Consider the following 22,602-nt stretch of genomic DNA (forward strand, 5'->3'; position numbering starts at 1 on the left):
GCCGAATAACCCTTTTAGGTTCTAGATAGCACCTTTTTTTCTAAGAGTGCAAAAGTGTGCCATTTGGCCAAGGACATTGAGGCATCAGATTACTGACTTAAATGACATCCTTTTCCAAAACTCCTTCAGACATCGTGACTACTCAGGACAGGGCTGGAGGCTGGGAGGAGAGGCCACTTGTTATGACGTTAGATTATGTGTTGTGTTTGAATTATTCCGCTGTCCTCAACTCCAACCCAATGCCTATCGCATGTGTTTTGTGGTAACACTTTATCTTTTAGGGTAATCACATTAAGGGTACATAGTGGCCAAAGTGGTCCTCCGTAGCTCAGCTGGTAGAGCGCGGTGCTTGTAACGCCAAGGTAGTGGGTTCGATCCCCGCGACCACCCATACACAAAAAATGTATGCACGCATGACTGTAAGTCGCTTTGGATAAAAGCGTCTGCTAAATGGCATATTATTATTATTATTATTATTACATAGCTTTCGATGCTAAGCTTTCGAGGCTAAAGCTGTTCGATTTTTTGGTGTGTATTTGTGTTTGATTTGACTCAGGGCAATAAGACAGCGTGACCAAAAATATTATGTGAACAGCTGGGTAGCTGAAATCTGCATATCAGAAATAAAATCAGGGAGACAGACAATTGCTAATTAAAATCAGTGGGAAGACATCTTGAAAATGAGACTTGACATCAGTATTCAGAGTCTGTCTTAAATATTTGTGGACGTTAAAATTAATAATACGGTTGCAGTATAACAGCGAGGAATACGCTTAATCTGGCTCTGTGTTTATTCCGTAAATGACTCCAGCTATAGGAACAGAGAATTTTAAACGTTTCAGAAAGCCCAGGCCAAGCATGCATCCCTATGGACCTTTACTATTGCCAATGAATGCACATGATGAACCCTCATCTATTTACCCAGCTAGCACATAACATTCTGAGAACCATATGTTTCTTAAAGCTTGTTGAGAGCGTGGTTGTCATATGGTTATTTTCCATAAAACCTTCCCACAACTTTCTGGGAATGGTGCAAGATAGTTGCTTGACTTTGGAACAGTCTCAGCACATTTAAGGAAATTGGGGAAAAAACTGTATTAACTTGGTACTTCATTACCTTAACTGAACGTTTACATTTAATTAAAATGTTGGTAATGTTCTAGCAATGTTCTCCAACTGGTTTGACATTGGGAATGTTCTCAAATAGCATAACGTTTTCTACAGGTTTCCTCATGGTTCTATTTAAAGTCATGTTCTCAAATTATTCCGAGATACTTAAGAAAACTTTCCATAAGAACCACAAGAAAACTTTAGTAACGTTCAGATAACGTTATAAGAATGTTATTTAAAAACATACATTCCGTTCTCAGAATGTGAAGAAAACGTTCCATAAAAACCACAAGAAAACTTTAGTAACATTAAGAAAACATTGTAAGAATGTTATTTAAAAACATATACATTCCATTCTCAACATCAACAAAACTCTCTATCCTCTATCTTGTTAAGTGTGTTCAGGTGTAGCCCACTAATTGGCCACATCTGATCTTGATGAGTGCTTGTTTCCTTTGAAATGTGGTCTGTTTAAATAGACTAAAATGAACAGCTTTGTATGCGTAAAAAACCATGGCATGCTAGCTCCATCCTGGGGGCGCAGTGGACTAATTCCATGGATAGAGAATATAAGATCATAGGTTTGAATCTCATTGACGCTGTGTCACGATAAAAAAAATTATGTGTTTGCATGATTAAATTAATTTCCATGTGTCCTATCTGTGCTTAACGTTCAAACAAGTTCACCCAAAATAAGCTAGCAGTGTTATTAAAAGTCTTATTGAAACATTCAGTGAACATTTTAAAAACTCAAAATAACCTATAATTTCAGTTCTCAGAGCATTAATAAAACCTCCCAGGAAAACTTTAAAGGAACCAGAGTAAAACTTTCTCAGAACCTCCCTGCAACCCCCAAAAAAATTCCCAGAACAGGCAAAATTTCCACTTCTGTTCTCAGAATGTTTAAAAAATGTTTTCTTTTACCAGTCATGAAACGTATGGCTTCGTTCCCACAACCAACGTGAAACCAAAAGCATACGTTCCCACAATTCCCAAAGAACCAAATGTGCTAGCTGGGAAAATGAGTTTGAGTTGAAAGTTCAACTAGAGATAGATAGTGACCTTCAGGCTTCTTTGGTTTTAGCATACGCTATATCCTTTTAGCTTGTCAGTCAAACTGTGTGTTGATGTCAGGCTCAACTTAGTGTTTTGACTGGCTGTCTACTCAGCCCCAGCTCCAAGGGGCCAGGGTTCCGGTCTAGAAGCACGGTTTCAACTGCTCCTACAGTTTTTTTTATTTTTATCACACAGCTGAAGATATTAACATTTTCTATTAATCTAATGTCTGCCATGTTTTTGGATGACGTGATGAAGTCGTCGCTGCTCGCGCTGCTCCCTGTGTGCACTGAGTGCTAGTGTGCATATGATGTTGGTCCATATAAACCGGATGCAACCCGGATATAGACGGTCCATGAATCGGAGTATGTAAACGTGAGTAGATTACCTTGAAAATAACAGTCGGACATCTTGGACACAGTCTCTAGCTCCCTGAGTGTCACGGTTCCCTCAGACAGAACCCAGAAGCAGACCAGGACAAGGAGAGTTGAACGAAGGTGAGGGTTTATTACAGATTCAAAAAGGTGCAGAATAATCCAGGGACAGAGCGGCGGCGTGGATGAGTTGTTGAGGGTGCAGTTGTTGGTCCAGTGATGGCTCGGCAGCCGCCGACCATCAGGCAGAGGTAGGGTGAAGGTTCCGGACGAGTGACTGCAGATGGGACAAAAACGGAGGTAAGTAAACCAAAAACCAACAAGGTACAAAACAACAAAACTAACGCTAGACGCTCTAGGACTGATACTCTGACAAAACCTACTGTTCATGGCTAACGATCCGGCAGGAACTGGATGTTCGGCCAGAGCCTAAGAAGGGGTGATGATCAGGACCAGGTGTGCAGATTGCTGATGGGATGCAGGTGCGGAAAACAAGAGCGCTCCCCGGAGCGTTCCCGAACCCTCGGGAAACTGGAGATTACGAACAGGAAAAACTAGTCACCAGACAGGACCCGACTCAGACAGCCGGGATCGTTACAGTACCCCCCTCCGGCCGAACGCCACCGGGCGGACTCCCCGGAGCGCCAGGATGGAGGCGGTAGAAGTCACTGATGAGGTCCGCATCTAGGACCTGTCGCCGCGGAATCCAACTCCTCTCCTCAGGGCCATACCCCTCCCAGTCCACGAGATACTGGAAACCCCGGCCCCGCCGTCTGGAATCCATGATGCGACGCACCGTGTAGGCAGGACCACCTCCGATCATCCGAGGAGGAGGAGGAGGAGGCGGAGGAGGCAACAGAGGACTGAGGAAGACAGGCTTGAGGCAGGAGACATGAAAGGTGGGATGGACTCTGAGCGTCCTCGGTAGTTTGAGTCGAACTGCCACTGGATTGATCACCTTCTCCACCACAAACGGACCAATGAACTTCGGTAACAACTTCCTAGACTCAGTCCGTAACGGAAGATCCCGTGTGGCCAACCAAACCCTATCTCCGATGGTATAGGTGGGAGCGGGGATCCGGCGACGATTCGCCTGGAGCTGATACCGGTCCGAAACTCTAAGGAGTGCCTTTCTGGCCCGATGCCAGGTCCGGTGGCAACGACGAATATGGGCCTGAACAGAAGGCACTGAGAGCTCCTTCTCCTGAGAAGGAAACAGGGGAGGTTGGTAGCCATACAGGCACTGGAAGGGAGACATCCCAGTGGCAGATGTAGGAAGAGTATTGTGGGCATACTCAACCCAAGGCAACTGAGAGACCCAGGAGGTGGGGTTGGAAGAGACCAGACAGCGTAGCGTGGATTCCATCTTCTGGTTGGCTCTCTCCGCCTGACCATTGGATTGGGGGTGAAAACCAGATGTGAGACTGACTGTAGCTCCAATGGCCAAACAGAAGGACTTCCAGACAGCAGAGGTAAACTGAGGGCCACGGTCGGAAACGATATCACTGGGCAAACCGTGGACCCTGAAAACCTCCCTAACCAGGATCTCGGACGTCTCCGAGGCAGAGGGAAGCTTGGCAATTGGCACAAAGTGGGCGAACTTGCTGAATCTGTCCACGATAGTCAGAACGACCGTGTTCCCCTCAGAAGCGGGCAACCCAGTGACGAAGTCCAGGGCCAGATGCGACCATGGTCGCCGGGGAATAGGAAGGGGGGTGAAGTAGTCCAGAGCTGGGCCGATTGGTACTCTTATTCTGCGCACACACTGGACAGGCAGCAACAAACCCCCGAGTATCCTCGGCCATGGCAGGCCACCAAAAAGCGTCTGCGAAGAAACGCCATTGTCCGAGCCACGCCAGGGTGACAAGCCATCTTGCTGGCGTGGGACCATTTGAGGACAGCCGGACGAACCGACTCAGGCACAAACAACCGACCGGGTGGACCGTTACCGGGACCGGGCTGAGTCCGAAGGGCCGCCAGCACCTCCTCCTCAATCTTCCACATAACTGCTCCCACGACGCAGTTCCGGGGGAGAATTGTCTCGGTCTTGGACCCACTCTCCTCCGTCTTGGAGAACATCCGGGACAAGGCGTCCGCCTTGCCGTTCTTAGATCCAGGTCGGAACGTCAGGGAAAACTTGAATCGTCCGAAAAACAACGCCCACCTGGCCTGACGGGGAGTTGAGACGTTTAGCCGATTGCACGTAAGCAAGATTCTTGTGGTCAGTCCAGACAATAAACGGTTGCTCCGCCCCTCCAACCAGTGGCGCCACTCCTCCAAGGCAAGTTTCACCGCGAGAAGCTCCCGGTTACCCACATCGTAATTCCTCTCCGCAGGCGAAAGGCGACGAGTAGTAGGCGCAGGGATGGAGTTTACTGTCCGTGGAGCATCGCTGCGACAGGATGGCGCCAACTCCCACATCAGACGCGTCCCACTTCAACGCACGAACTGACGGGCCGTGTCCGGTTGAGAGAGAATCGGTGCGTTGGTGAATCGCCTCTTCAAATCCAGAAACGCACGATCCGCCTCCGGATTCCACTTGAAGGTCCTGATACTGGAAGTCAAGGCAGTTAATGGAGCGGCCACACGGCTGTAATCCCGGATGAATCTGCGGTAGAAATTCGCAAACCCCAAAAATCTCTGGAGCTGCAATCTCGTACCGGGCTGGGCCCATTCCAGAACCGCTCTAACCTTCTCCTGGTCCATCCTAATCTCTCCCCTGGAGATGATGTACCCGAGAAAGGATGTCGTGTGGGCGTGAAACTCGCACTTCTCGGCCTTCACGAACAGGCGATTCTCCAACAATCGCTGCAGAACCTGCCGGACATGCTGGACGTGGTCGGAAGGTTCCTTCGAGAAGATCAGAATGTCATCCAGGTAAACAAACACAAAGAGACCGATCATATCTCTCAGGACGTCGTTCACCATACTCTGGAATACCGCTGGAGCATTGGTCAGTCCAAACGGCATCACCTGATACTCGAAGTGACCCATCGGTGTATTGAAACCCGTCAACCACTCGTCCCCCTCTCTGATCCGGACCAGGTGATACGCATTGCGTAGGTCTAGCTTGGTGAACACCGTAGCACCCTGTAAGGAGTCGAAGGCAGAACTCATCAAGGGCAGGGGATACTTGTTCTTGACCGTCACCCAATCGAACGTGGGATTGTGTTCCTTCAGCCAGGGGTATCCAAGGACCAGAGGAACATGGGAAGACGGCAGAATGAAGAATGAAATCATCTCAGAATGATTCCCCGACAACCGCATCTTAACCGGTTCAGTCCTCATCGTGATACGTGCCAGACTACTGCCGTTCAGAGTGGTCGCTTCAATGGCTTCCGGCAATTGCTCCTTGGAAAGCCCCAGCTGTTCCACCAACTCGGCATCAAGAAAGCTTCCATCGGCACCTGAATCGATAAAAGCGTTAAGCGCTAAGCTCTGATTCCTGTTCACAAGGGTAGCCGGGAAACGGGGTCTGACAGAGGTACTGAGAGGTTGAAACTGGCTCGCTAACAGTCCTCCCAACTTTAGCGAGCCGGGCAGTTTGACGACCGCCGGGAACAAGTGGAGATGTAATGTCCCGAGCGACCACAGTAGAGGCAGCAGTTGGTCTTACGTCTATGTTGACGCTCCTCCTTGGTTAACCCGTGCCGCCCCACTTGCATGGGTTCAGAATCGGGAGAGAGGTCCTCTCCACTAATCCTTTGTGGTGGAGAATGATCGACGTGTTCTGGTCCACCACCCGACCCGACTGGGAACTGAGAAGCTGATCGATTGGACGGACCCCATTGCTTCTCCCTCCTTCGCTCTCGGACTCGATTATCCACCCGAATAGACAAGGCTACCAAGCTGTCCAGGTCACTAGGCTCCGGATAAGAGATCAACTCATCCTTGAGCTGCTCCGACAGACCCTGGTAAAAGGCCGCTTGCAAAGACTCCTCGTTCCACCCACTCTCCACAGCCAACGTCTTGAACTCGATCACGAAGTCGGCCACGCTACGAGTTCCTTGGTGAAGAGAAAACAGGCGCCTAGCTGCGTCCCTCCCTCGGACGGAATGGTCGAAGAGCTTCCTCATCTCGGCCGTGAACCCCTGGTATGAAGCCATGCAGGGATCCTGTCGTTCCCAAACGGCTGAAGCCCACTCCAGCGCTCGACCACGCAGCAACTCAATCACAAAGGCTATCCTAGCCTTGTCTGTGGCATAAGAGTAGGGCTGTAGATCGAACACTAATCCACACTGCATAAGGAAGGAACGGCATCTTCCCGGCTCCCCCTCATATTTATCCGGCGTCGGAACCTTGGGCTCACGGAGGGACACAACTTCAGAAGCGGCAGGCGAGATGGGTGAAACCGGTAGTGGGTCCTCCACCGGACACTGGCGTTGGTTCTGGACCTCCGTCAGACCGGAAGAAAGGTTCCGAACTGACAACGCGATCTCCTGTAGTACCGTGCTATGATGGCCCAACATCTTCTCCTGCTGGGTAATGGCATGGCGAACAGAGTCCAGGTCCGCTGGGTTCATTACTGGCCGGATCGTTCTGTCACGGTTCCCTCAGACAGAACCCAGAAGCAGACCAGGACAAGGAGAGTTGAACGAAGGTGAGGGTTTATTACAGATTCAAAAAGGTGCAGAATAATCCAGGGACAGAGCGGCGGCGTGGATGAGTTGTTGAGGGTGCAGTTGTTGGTCCAGTGATGGCTCGGCAGCCGCCGACCATCAGGCAGAGGTAGGGTGAAGGTTCCGGACGAGTGACTGCAGATGGGACAAAAACGGAGGTAAGTAAACCAAAACCAACAAGGTACAAAACAACAAAACTAACGCTAGACGCTCTAGGACTGATACTCTGACAAAACCTACTGTTCATGGCTAACGATCCGGCAGGAACTGGATGTTCGGCCAGAGCCTAAGAAGGGTGATGATCAGGACCAGGTGTGCAGATTGCTGATGGGATGCAGGTGCGGAAAACAAGAGCGCTCCCCGGAGCGTTCCCGAACCCTCGGGAAACTGGAGATTACGAACAGGAAAAACTAGTCACCAGACAGGACCCGACTCAGACAGCCGGGATCGTTACACTGAGGGGTCCTCATTAAGACTAAATGCTGAGCGTGACCTTTCCGTTTCCCCGCTCCTCCCACCCAGCTGCCCCTAATTACCTACCTCATTACCCACTCCGAAATAACACACTGATCCAAGATGGCTACCTCATTACCCCCTCCTAAATAATACCAGCACCATCAGGTTGAACCAAGATGGCTTCTTTATTACCCACTCCTAAATGTGACCGATCGGCTCGATTCGGTCTTATGTAGCAAAATTTGAAATTGTGTTTTTCACATTGGATAAAAGTAGAGACTGTATATCATACACTACAGTTGAGGAACAATGGGAAAGTAATTCTGCTTTGAAAGTTGATAAACTTGTAACCTCACTTTTGAGAAAATGGCCTTGAATGTTTTGGTACACCTACTGGAGAGCTCTTCTTTGTCTACACCCATTCAGCATCGTTCACACCCTCTAAAGGCTTAGCCCCACCCATCTCTTTAAGGAGTCAAATGTGAGGCTATGTACTAAACAACAAAAGATTTCAAGACTAAGGCTGGTTTATACTACGGGTATATTCATAAATTTAATCTGGAGTGCCAGAGTGTGCTCAGAGTGCGCTCTGGGCTTTCGTAAACTCAGAACGTTGTCAGATTGTCCGTTCGTAAATTCAGAGTGTTTCGATCTCGGAGCGTTCAGAGCGCACACTGGACGCTCTGGCCGACGAATAGGGTTGATCCGAGCGTTCTGACCTAACAACAGCAGTCCAGCACCCAAGCTAACTGGCTAACGTTGGCTAGCTACTTCCAGACACAAATGAGAGAACAGCTTACTCTGACCCTTTTACTCACCCTAGCAGAGCTGGTTAGGCTGTTTTTCTGTTATCCAGAGCGTTGGTGACTGCAACTGTGCTGCTGGCAACAATTTAATTACGATTTTTTGCCAACGTTTACTCACACCGGCCATATTCAACGGGTGTCGAGCGTTCGTAAATGTGTCAATTATTCTGCACTCTGGCACACTCAGACGAAAGTGCTCTGAAATCGGATGAGATAGTCAGAGCGAATTTACCAGCTACATCTATCGACAGTTGTCGCAGTGACAGCATGAACATTCTATTGAAATGGTTACTTGCATAGTGGAGTCTTGTTTATACATGTAGCTAACTAGCTAAACAATGAACCATAATCCCAACTCATAACATTACTACCCTGCATGAATCTACAGGTAGCTAACCAACCAGGTTCAATGTTAGCTAGCTAACATTAGGCTATAACTAGCAATGCAAATAGCTCTGAGATACGAATAATTTAACTACACAGATCTCATACACGTAACGTTAGCTAGCGAGCCAGCCAGCTAACGTCAGCTAGCTAGCTAACAGTACACTTTAACTTGAAATGAAAACGACTTTCTGACTAAATTTGTAATGTGTAATATCTGAAAATGTAGGTAGCTAGACTATCTTACCCATATACCAGGATGGACGCTTCTCCCTCTCTGTCACGGATGCCATGGTTGCCCTTCGTTTGAAGATGTAATCCAGAGACAGGTGTTTTTTACAATAGCCTTCTGTGTGTTCTCTTTTCGACTCCGTCTGCATATTTACAATCAAACACCAGAATTTTCTCCATCTCCTTAGCTATCATTCTCTATTTCCACTGATTTCATAACTTGGTCCTCCAGAAAGTGGAGAGCAACACTTATGCAGTTCTACTACATATCTTTCAATAAATCTGTGTTAGAAAGGATTACCTACACCTACTGACCAGCTCATGTTATAGACAGAAGTGTGGTAAATGGCAGACCAATCCGAACTCATCTCTCGGCATGTCCAGCCCACTCATTGTCTCAGCCAATCATGGCTAGCGGGAAAGTTGCTGTCTTTTTCTGTGGCTAAAACAATTAGGCTCATAATTTAACAATTGTATTCGTATTTACAGATGGCATACAAGTTTGTTATTAAGGCATATGAAAGTTCAAATGTTCCAGAAGGCATTTCTGCCAAAAAACGCATTTAAGATCCCTAACCCTATAACCTGGACACCCACCTGAGCGACCCATACACCAAAGAGAAGTTCCCATCTCTTTTATGGACCTGCTGTGAATATGCAGCCTAAACAGAGAAATAAATGCAGTCAGAGACCTACTTGAGCAGCACCGCCCCCTCAAATATTCTGAGCCTGCCTGGCAGGGTTGGTCCTACAAAGCCAGAGCCCCCTGATGGGAGAGCATAATATACAAGGAAATTCTCAAAGCTGCTAATGAGAACCTTGACGACCTTTTACCTAGCTGGTGGGGATTCCGGTGGGGTATGCCCACCCAGGTAGTGGCAGTGCTGGCAACACTGGCTGCAGTAACCCATGGGGAGGGGGTCACACTCGGACAATCAGAGAGGGGGTTTATCATTGTGGCCCAGGTGGCACAAAATAATCAATGGTCTGACCGCATGGAGATGCTTGGGAAAATGGTTACAACAGGGGATCAGAGTGTTTGTGTCTCAGGTGAAGAGGGTGGATCTGATCTCCATCACCTAGGACTTGACATAGATTAAGTAGATTAATCAAATCTCACATTGTTATCAATTTCTGCTCAATCTGCATGCTTTCTCAATCAGCTTTAACTGTATGTGCACTCGTAAATCAAGTTATTACTCTAGTTGGGCTCTGGGATATAACAGCCGTTGAGTATCTGATTTTATGGTGGATTGTGGAGGAGGGGGGTTGAGTGTGTTGGAGTATGTGAGTATGTGCGTGTGTGCTTGTCTGGCATCTGTTGTGTGGGGGGGTGGGGATGTTGGGGGGGAGGGGGGGGGGGGTGTATGGGATGGACCACAGGAATTATTTGCTAGGATAATAATTGCTTGTCAATGAATTAAATGTAATACAATGGCAATCTGGGTTATATGTTAGAATCCTACGCGTGAACTGCTGACATTATTACGCATATTAATTGATAATGATGGAAAATAGGATATGCATAATTTTAAAAATATAGTTAGATAGATATATATATAGAGGTGAAAGCATTGGAAATGCTTTTGGCGGTTAATCTGCTTCTGTTTTGTGGGTGGCACTGTGTGCTGTTTTCGATGGATGGGTCCTGGCCTCTTGGGGCCTTAGGGATACGGAGGGACGTGGGTGGGATGCTGATCACTGGGATGACGGCTCAACTTGGGATGGGGAGGGGCTTTAGCGGGGGAATTAGTGGAGAACAATTGAAGGGTTACTCCGTAGCAATGCAAATATCACGGTACAGCTATATGGACACTCAATCATTACGCTATTTTTATTGGTAAATTTACAAACATATATAATGATAAATAGACTTGAAACTTGTATCTCATTATGGTGTATGGTGAAATAAGTATAGCCAGTTATAATTGTAATGGCTTAGCTGATAATAACAAAAGAAGAACAATATTTACATGGCTCAAAGAGAAGGAATATAATATCTATTGTATACAGGAAACTCATTCAACAATTCGAGATGAAGTAGCGTGGAAAAAAGAATGGGGGGAAATATACTTCTCCCATGGGCAAAGAAATTCAAAAGGGGTGATGATATTAATTAATAGTAATTTCGATCCGAATGTGCAAATTGTCCAAATAGATACGCAAGGTAGATGGATTATTTTAAATATGTTATTGGACCATAAACAGATATGGCTCATTAACCTTTACGGACCAAATAATGATGATCCACAATTTTTTGACAATATATATAATAAATTATCAAGCCTGCAAGCAACTCAAGACAATATTATTATGGTGGGGGATTATAATACTGTTTTAAATAGCTCAATGGACCGTAAAGGAAATCACACCACAAACAATCACCCACCTGCTCTTAAGGAAATTGTGAATGTCATGGATACATTAGAACTAGTAGATATATGGAGTCTTAAATATACTGATCTAGTGAGATATACATGGCGCAGACTGAATCAAGCTAGTCGTCTTGACTTCTTTCTTATCTCATTCTCGTTGGCACCAAAAGTAAAAAAAAGTGTTGATAGGGGACAGAATGCGGTCGGACCATCATATAATAGGCATATACATTACTCTTACTGAATTTCCACGTGGGTGAGGATATTGGAAATTTAATCAAAGCCTATTGGATGATAATTTATTTATAATTAGAACAAAGGAATTTATAACTGACCTTTTCCAACATAACATAGGTACAGCGAATCCCCTTATTGTATGGGACACCTTTAAATGTGCCTTTAGAGGCCATGCAATTCAGTACTCATCTCGAAAACAAAAGCAATTTAGGTCAAAAGAGTTTATACTAAGAATGGAAATAGAAAGTCTAACAGAACAGATAGATGGCAATAAAAACTGTAACATAGCGGCTCAGAATAAATTAGAGGAAAAACAAAAAGAAATGGAGAAACTTATTCAAGAAAGATCAAGTGTAATATATTATAAAAATAAAGCAAACTGGATGGAATATGGGGAAAAATGCACAAAATTATTTTTTAATCTTCAACATAGGAATGCTACCAAAAAGAACTTAATGAAACTGGTTACAACTGACGGAGTCACCCATAATTCACCAAATTATATTTTGAAGGAAGAAACAAAGTACTTTAAGCATATGTTTTATTTTCAGTCGCCTCCATCTCCTCTAACTGAAGCTAATTGTAGAGATTTTTTTTCTATTGATAATGTCAAATTAACAGCCACACAGAAAGACTCATGTGAAGGTGAAATTACAGAGGAGGAACTTCTGGATGCAATTAAAGACTTTAAGTCTGGGAAAACTCCAGGGTTGGATGGCATACCAGTCGAGGTATACCAAACCTTTTTTGATATACTAAGAGGACCGTTATTAGCATGTTTGAACCACTCCTATGTAAATGGTAGATTATCTGACACTCAAGAAGAAGATCTCATTATTACTGAAACAGGATACAAGTGGAAAATATAAAGATCCAGTCCATTTACAAAATTGGAGGCCCCTTACACTTCAGTGTTGTGATGCAAAAATCCTAGCAAAATGTATAGCGCATAGAATTAAAAATATATTGTAGGATATTATTCATTCTAATCAGACAGGTTTTTTACATGGAAGATACATTGGAGATAATATAAGGCAAGTATTGGAAACAATAGAACACTATGGAAAGTATGGGAAACCAGGCCTGCTATTCATAGCAGACTTCGAAAAGGCATTTGATAAAGTTCGACTGGGGTTTATATATAAATGCCTGGAGCATTTCAATTTTGGAGAATCTCTTATAAAATGGGTCAAAATCATGTATAGTAACCCTAGGTGTAAAATAGTAAATAATGGCTATTTCTCAGAAAGTTTTAAACTGTCAAGAGGAGTGAAACAAGGTTGTCCACTATCGGCATATCTATTTATTGTGGCCATCGAGATGTTAGCTATTAAAATCAGATCCAATAATAATATCAGAGGATTAGAAATACAGGGCTTAAAAACAAATGTGTCATTGTACGCTGATGATTCATGTTTTCTTTTAAATCCACAACTAGAATCCCTCCACAGCCTCATAGAGGATCTAGATACATTTTCTAACCTCTCTGGATTACAACCAAATTATGACAAATGTACTATATTACGTATTGGATCACAAAAAAATACAATTTTTACATTACCATGTAGTTTACCAATAAAATGGTCTGATGGTGATGTGGATATACTCGGAATACATATCCCAAAGGAAATAAATGATCTCACTTCAATACATTTTAATAGAAAGTTAGCAAAAATAGATAAGATCTTACTACCATGGAAAGGAAAATACCTGTCAATTTGTGAAAAAATCACCCTGATTAACTCTTTAGTATTATCCCAGTTTACCTATTTGCTTATGGTCTTCCCTACACCTAGCGAACAGTTTTTTAAATTATATGAGAAAAAAATATTCAATTTTATTTGGAACGGCAAGCCAGACAAAATTAAAAGGGCATATTTATATAATGAATATGAATTCGGAGGACAGAAATTATTAAATATTAAAGCATTAGACCTATCACTAAAAGCATCAGTCATACAAAAGTTATACTTAAATCCGAACTGGTTCTCAAGCAAATTAGTAAGATTGTCTCACCCAATGTTCAAGAAAGGCCTTTTTCCCTTTATTCAGATTACAACCTCTCACTTTCAGTTATTTGAAAAGGAAATAATCTCCCAAATATCACTATTTCTAAAACAAGCCATAGAAAGTTGGTTGCAATTTCAATTTAATCCTCCAGAAACGACAGAACAAATAATGCAACAAATATTGTGGTTAAATTCAAATATACTAATTGACAAAAAAACCTTTATTTTTTGACAGAATGTTTAAAAAAGGTATAATCTTCGTAAATTATATTATCGGTAGGACTGGTGGAGTTATGTCGCACATGCAGCTAACAAAAACATATGGAAATGTCTGCTCTACCCAAAATTACAACCAAATAATTGCAGCCTTACCGCAAAAGTGGAAGAGGAAAGTGGAAGGGGGAGAAAGTAAGGAACTTGTCTGTTGGCCTTGCATTAAAGAACATAATTGGTTAAGGAAAACTGTAATAAATAAAAAAGTATATCAGTTTCACTTAAGGACCAAAGGATTGACAGCCGTCCCATATAGATTGCAAAATAGTTGGGAAGAGATCTTTGACGTACCGATCCCATGGCATAGTGTTTATGAACTGACACGCAAAACGACACCGGATTCAAAAATTTGAATCTTTCAATTTAAATTATTATATAAAATTCTTGCTACCAATAGAATGTTATTTATATGGGGAATACAATCTTCCCAGCTCTGCAGATTTTGCTGTGAAGAGACAGAATCATTAGATAATTTGTTTTGGTTCTGTCCATTTGTAGCTTGTTATTGGACACAGGTCCAGGAATGGCTAAAGGATTGCAATATTTACCTGGAGCTAACCTTGCAGATAGCATTACTGGGTGATCTGAAAAGTCATAGTCAATCAATCAATAATATAATAATACTTTTAGCAAAAATGTTTATTTTTAATTCACAATCTGTAGAAGCAATGCGAATAGAAAGGTTCAGAACTTTTGTAAAACATCACAGTATGGTTGAAATATATATGGCAAATAGAAATCCTATATGGATGGTGTTAAGAGATAGATGGGAGGTATTGAATAGAGTTGAAGGATGGGACTAATAACAAATAACAACAAATAATAACAAAGATAGCTAATAATGTAAGCATACTGTGTCCATAATAAGTATATAGGTTGTATGTTGGGAGCTTTTGGGAAAGAGCACAGTTAGAAAGATATGGCATATAGAAGCAAACCGGATGGACATCATGAAAATGATCGGAGAGGTTGAGAGTAGAAGAAGTTCAGGAGCAAAAAATATATATATATGTGTATATATATATATATATATATATATATATATATATATATATATATATATATATATATATATATATATATATATATATATATATATATATATATATATATATATATATATATATATATATATAAATATAATACAATTATTGTAAAATTAACTCTGTCCATAAGGTGTAGATAGTAAGTATAGACCGGAAGTAGAGGCCTGGGCATTGTTGTTCACTAATTTACTCCAAGTAGGGAAAGGATGGTGGGGTTGAAAAGTAATAAAGGGGAGTATATCTATAAAAAAAAAAACATGGGCGATTGGAAGTGATGCAGACAATTACATTGATAGAAGATACAATCTATCTGCAATATTAAGCTGATCCATTCCTCCCCCCAAAAAAAAAAATATATATATATATATAAAATAATGAAAATATGTTTACATTCAAATGGCTCTCCTGTGAAGTAGTGACGCACGACATACGCCTAGTTTCCTGAAACGAGTCACAAATAACAACAGCACCACCAGGTTGAATAATAATACATTGTGGGGTGCTTATATTTGTGCTGTTACACACTTGTACAAGTGTTCATCGTTCTAAATGTGTAATGGAAATGTGTTTCTTGCATATCCCAACTCCCCCTAAGATACCCGCAGGGAGTGGGGTCATGAAAAGGGTCACCATTGTCCAGCACCCCTGGAGCAATTGGGATTAAGTGCCTTGCTCAAGGGCAGAGCAACATATCTTTCACCTTGTCGGCTCCAGGATTCAAACCAGTGACCTTTCGGTTACTGGCCCATCCATAGAGAATGATAGAGGCCTCTAGTGGCCAAAAGGCTGCTTTAGCATGGGCAGCACCATTGAGGGCTTCCGCCATGCTTCCGCCATTTAAAAGTAGTCAAAGTAGTCAACTGGGTGGGGATTCCTATGGGTTGTAGCCTCAATGGCGCTGCCCATGCTGTCACAGACGCTATAATGGCACAGATATAAAGATGAGTCTTCTATCTATCTCTATGGGCCCAGTGCTCTCACCTCGAGGCTACCTGCCACCCAAACCAAGATGGCTTCCTCATTTGCCCTGCCTAAATAACACCAGGTAGATACACAGATCCAAGATGGCTGCTACTCCCCACAACTGATTTTCTATACTACTCTCTGCAATCTTTGTGTTGATATTTTAATTAACTGTACTGTAGCTTGCTTGATGCATGCTGGCATAGTGGATATCTGTGCACTGGATGTGTCCCCCTATTATTTCACTCTTTCACTCCCCCTCCTCCCGCCAGACTTCATTCTATAAGTCCTGACTATATATTCAGGACGTCGCCATCACTATGGTGATCGCTGATGAGACGATAGGGTGATCAGCGCTTGCGGGATGTCGGACAATAAACTGAGAAGGAGTAAGTAAGTAGCCCTCCTAATGATGGCACTAAAGTAACGTGTTTAATTATATGGAATGCTGCATAAATTGTCGAGTGCGTGGAATCATTGGAATTGATTAAAATACTAATTAAACAGGCCCTTGCAGAATTTGGAGAGTGAGCTAAGGTTCAGATCTTCAGGGACATTTGCATACCCTTAATCTGGGGAAATGGGATTTAAAGGACCCTCTCTCATTCTCTTTCTCTGGCTCTCTCTCTTTCTCTATTCCCCCTATTTCCCAGTTCACATGCTAACAAACTCAATTAAAATTATCCTCTGTTTTCTCTTTTCACCATATAATTTGGCATAAGACCGTTTGATTTTGTTTTTCAATATAAATGTATCCATCAAAGCGAGGGTTTCAAAGGCTAAAAATGCACAGAAAAAAAACAAGTCTGCCGAGTATATGATCTTAAATGTTCGATGCCACTTGCTTTGATTTGCATGAGAATATCTTTGTTAAATATTACATTTAGAACTAGCGTGGACATACTTGAATTGATTAGTAGATTTATGGATCAAACTCATATTGCGATCCTATTAACTATTGCAAGAACCAAGACAAATTAATGATGTATTACATCAACTAGCACGTTTACATTAAAATAAATATGAAACATTCATTGGTACAGATATACGATCTTAATTTGACCAGTTTCTCACAGCAGAAAAAATTGTCCTGCAGAAACAGGAAATGTTAATTATTGTATGGATTATGAATGGACATTTTGCAGGGGTTGATACATTTTTTGTTAGGGGAAATCAAGTCTGACATTTTAGAGTAATTACAAACTTTAGAAGCCTTTTTAAACCTTGAATATACTTCCTGCAACAACAGGGGGATTTCCTGCAACAACAGGGTGATCAAATACAACAGGGTGTGCAAAGGTCTGGCTCATAAACCACTTTACAAACATTTTAATAATCCTCAGAGCAAAGTAACAAGAAAATATCCATTGGACGATGTGCTCTATCTAGACACTGTACTGTAGGGTATTATGTGGTCATGTACAGGTGTAGGATCTTAATTTGATCACCCTGTTGTTGCAGGACATTTCTACATCTGTAGGGTGGTTGGGCTAACTCTTTCATGTGTACCGTAGCCAACAGTAAGTGAGACTTTGACTGGTCACTGATGAATTTGGAATTGGAGTTGGAGTCACAGGCTGACAAAGACCTTCGGGTGAAAACTTTGCAATAAACTGTGAGAGAATTAATTCATCAGTGTGCAGGTATCTATCTTTAATTCTCACTCACACTGTGTCACACACTCTCTCTCACACACTTTCCTGTTCCACTGAAGAACTGAACGGTCAAACATGTTATTCTGCGTCATTCATTCTCCTCACTAACACATAACTGATTCCACTCACTCATTTCACGTTCCACTTAACTCATTCCATTATGTTTTTTTAACGTTTTTTTTTACAAATTCCACTAACAAACAACTCTGGTCTTGTGCTGGTGTCTTCCCACGCAGTTCAGCAGAAGAAGCAGTTGGAGAAGGAAACTGGTGTGAAGATCCTGGAGGTTGGTGTCAGTGATGTAAGTCCTTTTTCATCATCTGTTACAAGTTGGGAACCATAGAATTATTGACTTGAATGGGGTTGCCATTTCTAGTGATTCTATTTCTGTGCTGGGAACATCCAACACTAACTATATCAGTGTCAAACGGAGTATAGAACTGACCCCAAAAAATATTTTTGTTTGGGGGTTTTGTCTAGATCAACTTGAAGTCATCTTGATGCTGAATTGCTTCAATGTGATGTTATGTGACATTACAATGGTATTCAATTGAGGCTGTATATTGAATACCATTTGTGTGAGATTGTATAGTTAGATCTTACCAAGTAAAGTCCCTAAAGAGAATACTGAGCTCATCGTCCAACACCCCAAAATGCATAATGTTTCATTGTAAAGGAACTTAACCAAACCTGAAAGGTCCCAGATCTTATAGAAACCATAGTGTCTCTGTACACTGGGCTCTCTCCAGATATGGCAGCTTGGCATTTAATCACCACACTACCTTCTGCTACCATCCATACCGCCTGCATCCTTTATGAGGCCGCCATTATGCGACCAGACATTGATCATGAGCTGAAATGAATGCAAAATGTATTTCCTGTTAAACGTGTCGCTTTGATACACATCCTCTGTATTAATTTCCTGTCCTCCTTAGGGTCATTGGTTCCCATGGAGAATAAAGAACAACAAGACAAAGCGCAGTGTGTTTTGACACTTTAAATTGCAGACGATAGTGGCTCAGAGGAGGAACAATAAGCAGATTATCTGGAGAGCTGTCACTTTATGGCTAGACATAATGGCTGGCTGTGACATATTCATGAGAAGAATTAAGAGGAGTGCAGAAAGATACTTAAGATGAGTGCCGGGCCGAGAGCAGGGGAGATGTGCGTTCATTCGATGGCGACGCTGCTAATAAATATTCATCAGTACTGTGGTGATGGTGAGGATCTAATCAAGCAGCCATTGATGCGCTGGAGTTCTCCTAGCATTTTTTCTACAGAAATGAGACAGACAGCGGTGGCGCTGTGAGCCATGAAGATCATCACGAGGCATGCTGGGAACTAAATGGACGTGGCCTGTGTGTGTGCTGCTGCCGTCATCAATAGCAACAGGGTTACATAGTCGGGACCGTTTTCCTGGGTCAATCCCTCACACACTGTCCTCCTATGGACTTTGTCACACTCTCTATTCTCTTTTCGATTGATTTAATCCTACTGTCCATCTCTTGCTTATGCCTACGCATTTACCTCCCTCTTTTTACCTCTTTTTACCTCCTTCTTTTTACCTCTTTTTACCTTTCTCTTACCCTCTATTTCTCTGACTATCTTTTTCTCCTCTTACTCCATCTTCACTCTTGTTCAACACACAGAGAGCTCAAGGCAAACAGTGATGGAGGGCTGTGATTTGTCATATTGGTCCTATTTGTTGATAATTAGCTGCAATGATAGGGAACCGGAGTGAGGGAGAGATCTATCCTTTACCTCAGGAGTGGGAAATCAGAGACAGATGCTGTGTGTGTGTGTGTGTGTGTGTGTGTGTGTGTGTGTTCGTGTGTGTGATTAGAAAATGTGTGTTTGAGGGAACTACAGTGAGAGCCAAGCCCTGTAATTATTAATATTCTCTATTGGCATTTTCATAGTCCGAACTCAAATAAGGCTAAATTCATCCCAGTGGTTTTTAGTCCCTGAACAGAATGATCATTTTATGAAAACGGTGGCAGAACATCCTGCTGAGAGTGCCTGTGGAGAGGGCTCTCAGAATGCATTAGTTTAAATGGGATTGAACACAACTATTGGTTGGTGAATCTATGGGGTGACCGCTGGTATATTGGTATTAGTGGGTACCTCAGCTAGATGCCACAGCATGGGTCGGTAACTATGCATTAGCGTGCAAAACACACGTTTTAAATGGTGCCCTAGTTTTAAGTAGATAACTGAATAAATTGACAAAGAAAGTAAATGAAAATAAGTTCATATAGGCACAACCAGTTAGATGTGATGGGGTTTATATCCTGTCGCAAGAGATCCAATCAAATTGGAGGATTCCTCCACTGTAGAGCAGGCTTACATAGACTGGTTGGAGTGTGCCAGCTCTTGCCTGGAACCAACCAACCTGGTATCGTTAAGAGTATCGAGAGTGGAGCTGACACAGGCTGTATCCCAAATGGCACACTATTTATTTTATAGTGCACTAACTTTGACCAGAGCTCTAGGCACCCTATTCCCTTTATAGTTTAACTTAGGGAACACAGTGTGGACATAGCCATAGCCTCTCCGTCATCACCCTGTCTGACTTTGTTAAAAAGGAGCCAAATGACAAAACAGTTTAGGAAGATTTCCAGAAACCACGGACATCGATTGCAGAAGATGTTGATGAAGATAAGCTAATGTCAAAGTGAGGAGATTGGACCCTAATCGATAGACTTCACAATATCTGGCCCTCCTATAGATTTTCTAGAACCCATTTTCTTAGAAATGTCCTTGTTTGCGACTCATTAGCTACATTTACCACAAACACTCTTTAAGTAAATACAATTTAAAGAGCGACTGAACTCACCGGTTCTGCATGTGTTTTTCTGGTGCTCATTAAGTTGAAGAAAAACAAGATTTCAGTCTTGGGTGGTGTTGTTCGATGTGGGTGTGTTATCGTACCCTGGCAGTTACTGTTGTTTGTCCCTGTTGAGACACTGTAGCTGCTGCGGTGTCTCAGGAGAGACAAAAAAACTCTATCAACAACTTAGCCACTAATACTTCCTCAAAATAGTCAGAATTCATCTACGATAAATCAATAAATCAATAAATTAGTAATTATTTATGCAGAGGAGGTTTTAGTCGTGCAATTGTACATCTAGCTAAATTTATTTACATCAGTATTTCTCAAGTAAACAAATGCTCGCGAATGGGTTTCGAATTTGAGAAAATTGACAAGTCGCAGTTGGGATACAAGTGCACATCATCTCAATTGTTTTCAATTTGCCCAAAACAGACTCAGTGCTTGACTTGGGCAGGAGGTCATAGGAACTGAGTACTGGCAGTTCACATTTACTACTGCTTGAGTTCCTGCACCTCTTATAGAACATTAGCTAAAAAGTATTATGGAGTTCCTGCACCTAAATATAAACAGTACCGGCACCCAAAATGAGTAGGCTACCGGCACCTATTTCAGTCCAAGTCAAGCACTGGGCATACTTGAGTGATCAGTGTCAAACACATCAGCAAGTGTTCTTTCAACATAACATTGGTGAGGTGTTGTCTTATGTAAACAAGTCTGAGGCGCTGTGTAAGGGGCAGGTCTGTGTCACTGTGTGGTTCTGGCTGCTATGATTGGATAGAGCTCAATCAGTGCAGCTGATAGAGCTCAATCACTGCAGCTGATAGACTGCATTCACCGCAGCTGTTTCTCCTTGCATGACAATTCTCCCTAGGCATTATCCCGTGTTGTCTGTGGGAAAGTGGGCATGAGCTAAATAAAAACCCAACCCTCCTGTATATCGTGATGACCTCCATTTTGGCAGTGGAATACATGTTTCTGACTAATATCAATGCCACATAGGCCGTTTTCAACCTGAGAAGTAGATGTTCGAGTTCAGTTGCTCTTTAATAAGCATGGCATTTTGTAAGTCATTTAAGTTGTCATTACGTTTTACCAATGAGATTGCTGTCCAGATCACGTTAGTGTCTCCATAACAGCACTCCTGTGAATGTGTGAAAAACTCTCTTAGGGAAAAGTGAGAGGGGCAAGAGGGGTAATAGAAAAGGGCCTGTTGAATGCCTAATATATACTATGTTTTTGTTCATCTCAATCCTAGCACTCTATCATCAGTTTTTCGCCAGGGCTGTGAAATGTTGACATTGACAGTAAATGAAAATCCTACAGAGAATATCAATGTGCACACACCTTACAGCACCCCAAGCAGCCGCTTGGAGAATCATCCTCTAGTACGGATACCATAGCAGTCCTCCGTTTCATGGAGAGACGTTCCTAAAAGGCACACAGAGCTTCGTGACTGTGCATCCTCTTCCTCCCGTCCTGTTCGTGATCAGGAGGGGTCGATGAGTCACTGTGCAGAGAGAGAGAGAGAGAGAGCGAGAGAGAGAGAGAGAGAGAGAGAGAGAGAGAGAGAGAGAGAGAGAGAGAGAGAGAGAGAGAGAGAGAGAGAGAGAGAGAGAGAGAGAGAGAGAGAGAGAGAGAGAGAGAGAGAGAGAGAGAGAGAGAGAGAGAGAGAGAGAGAGAGAGAGAGAGAGAGAGAGAGAGAGAGAGAGAGAGAGAGATGGTGCAGGAGCCGAGGGTTGCAAAGGTTTGCATTAGCCAGCTGTATGCAGACATAGGCCCTTTTCACATTGACGAAAGTTGAAGGAGATTCTTGAGAGGTATCGAACAAAATCCTGAGAATATACTTATTACTGTAATGTGAACTTGTCACGTCTTGACCACTACCTCCGGAGGTCACGCACGACACTCGCACTTGGCCCCCAGTTGCCCCCCTCCATGCAGGGCAGTGTAAGCAGAACGGTTGTGTTGAGCCCAACACTGCTACAGTAAAAATGAAATGTCTAGACATTTGTATTATATTTGAGACTTGTTTTATTGCGTTTTCACCGGAAAATTGCAGTAACAGCCTGTTACACTCTGTAATTGTTGCTGTAGCTTAAGAAAAGCTCATTTCAATGGAGTTTTTTTCCCTTGACTGCACTGATCATCCAGGCAAGATATAATCTAGCTATGCAA

General features: G+C 42.9%; 1 protein-coding gene across 2 annotated transcripts in view; it reads left to right on the forward strand.

The window, feature by feature from the left end:
• LOC121549989 (receptor-type tyrosine-protein phosphatase N2) overlaps nt 1-22,602 on the forward strand; it is a 285,296-nt gene that overhangs the window by 155,381 nt on the left and 107,313 nt on the right. For both annotated transcript variants that reach the window (XM_041862031.2, XM_045210537.1), the window contains exon 11: nt 17,831-17,895. In XM_041862031.2, coding sequence (XP_041717965.2) covers nt 17,831-17,895 — 65 coding nt within the window. The remainder of the gene's footprint in view (nt 1-17,830; nt 17,896-22,602) is intronic.

The sequence above is a fragment of the Coregonus clupeaformis genome, chromosome 34 (assembly GCF_020615455.1).
Source record: "Coregonus clupeaformis isolate EN_2021a chromosome 34, ASM2061545v1, whole genome shotgun sequence".
NCBI lineage: Eukaryota > Metazoa > Chordata > Actinopteri > Salmoniformes > Salmonidae > Coregonus > Coregonus clupeaformis.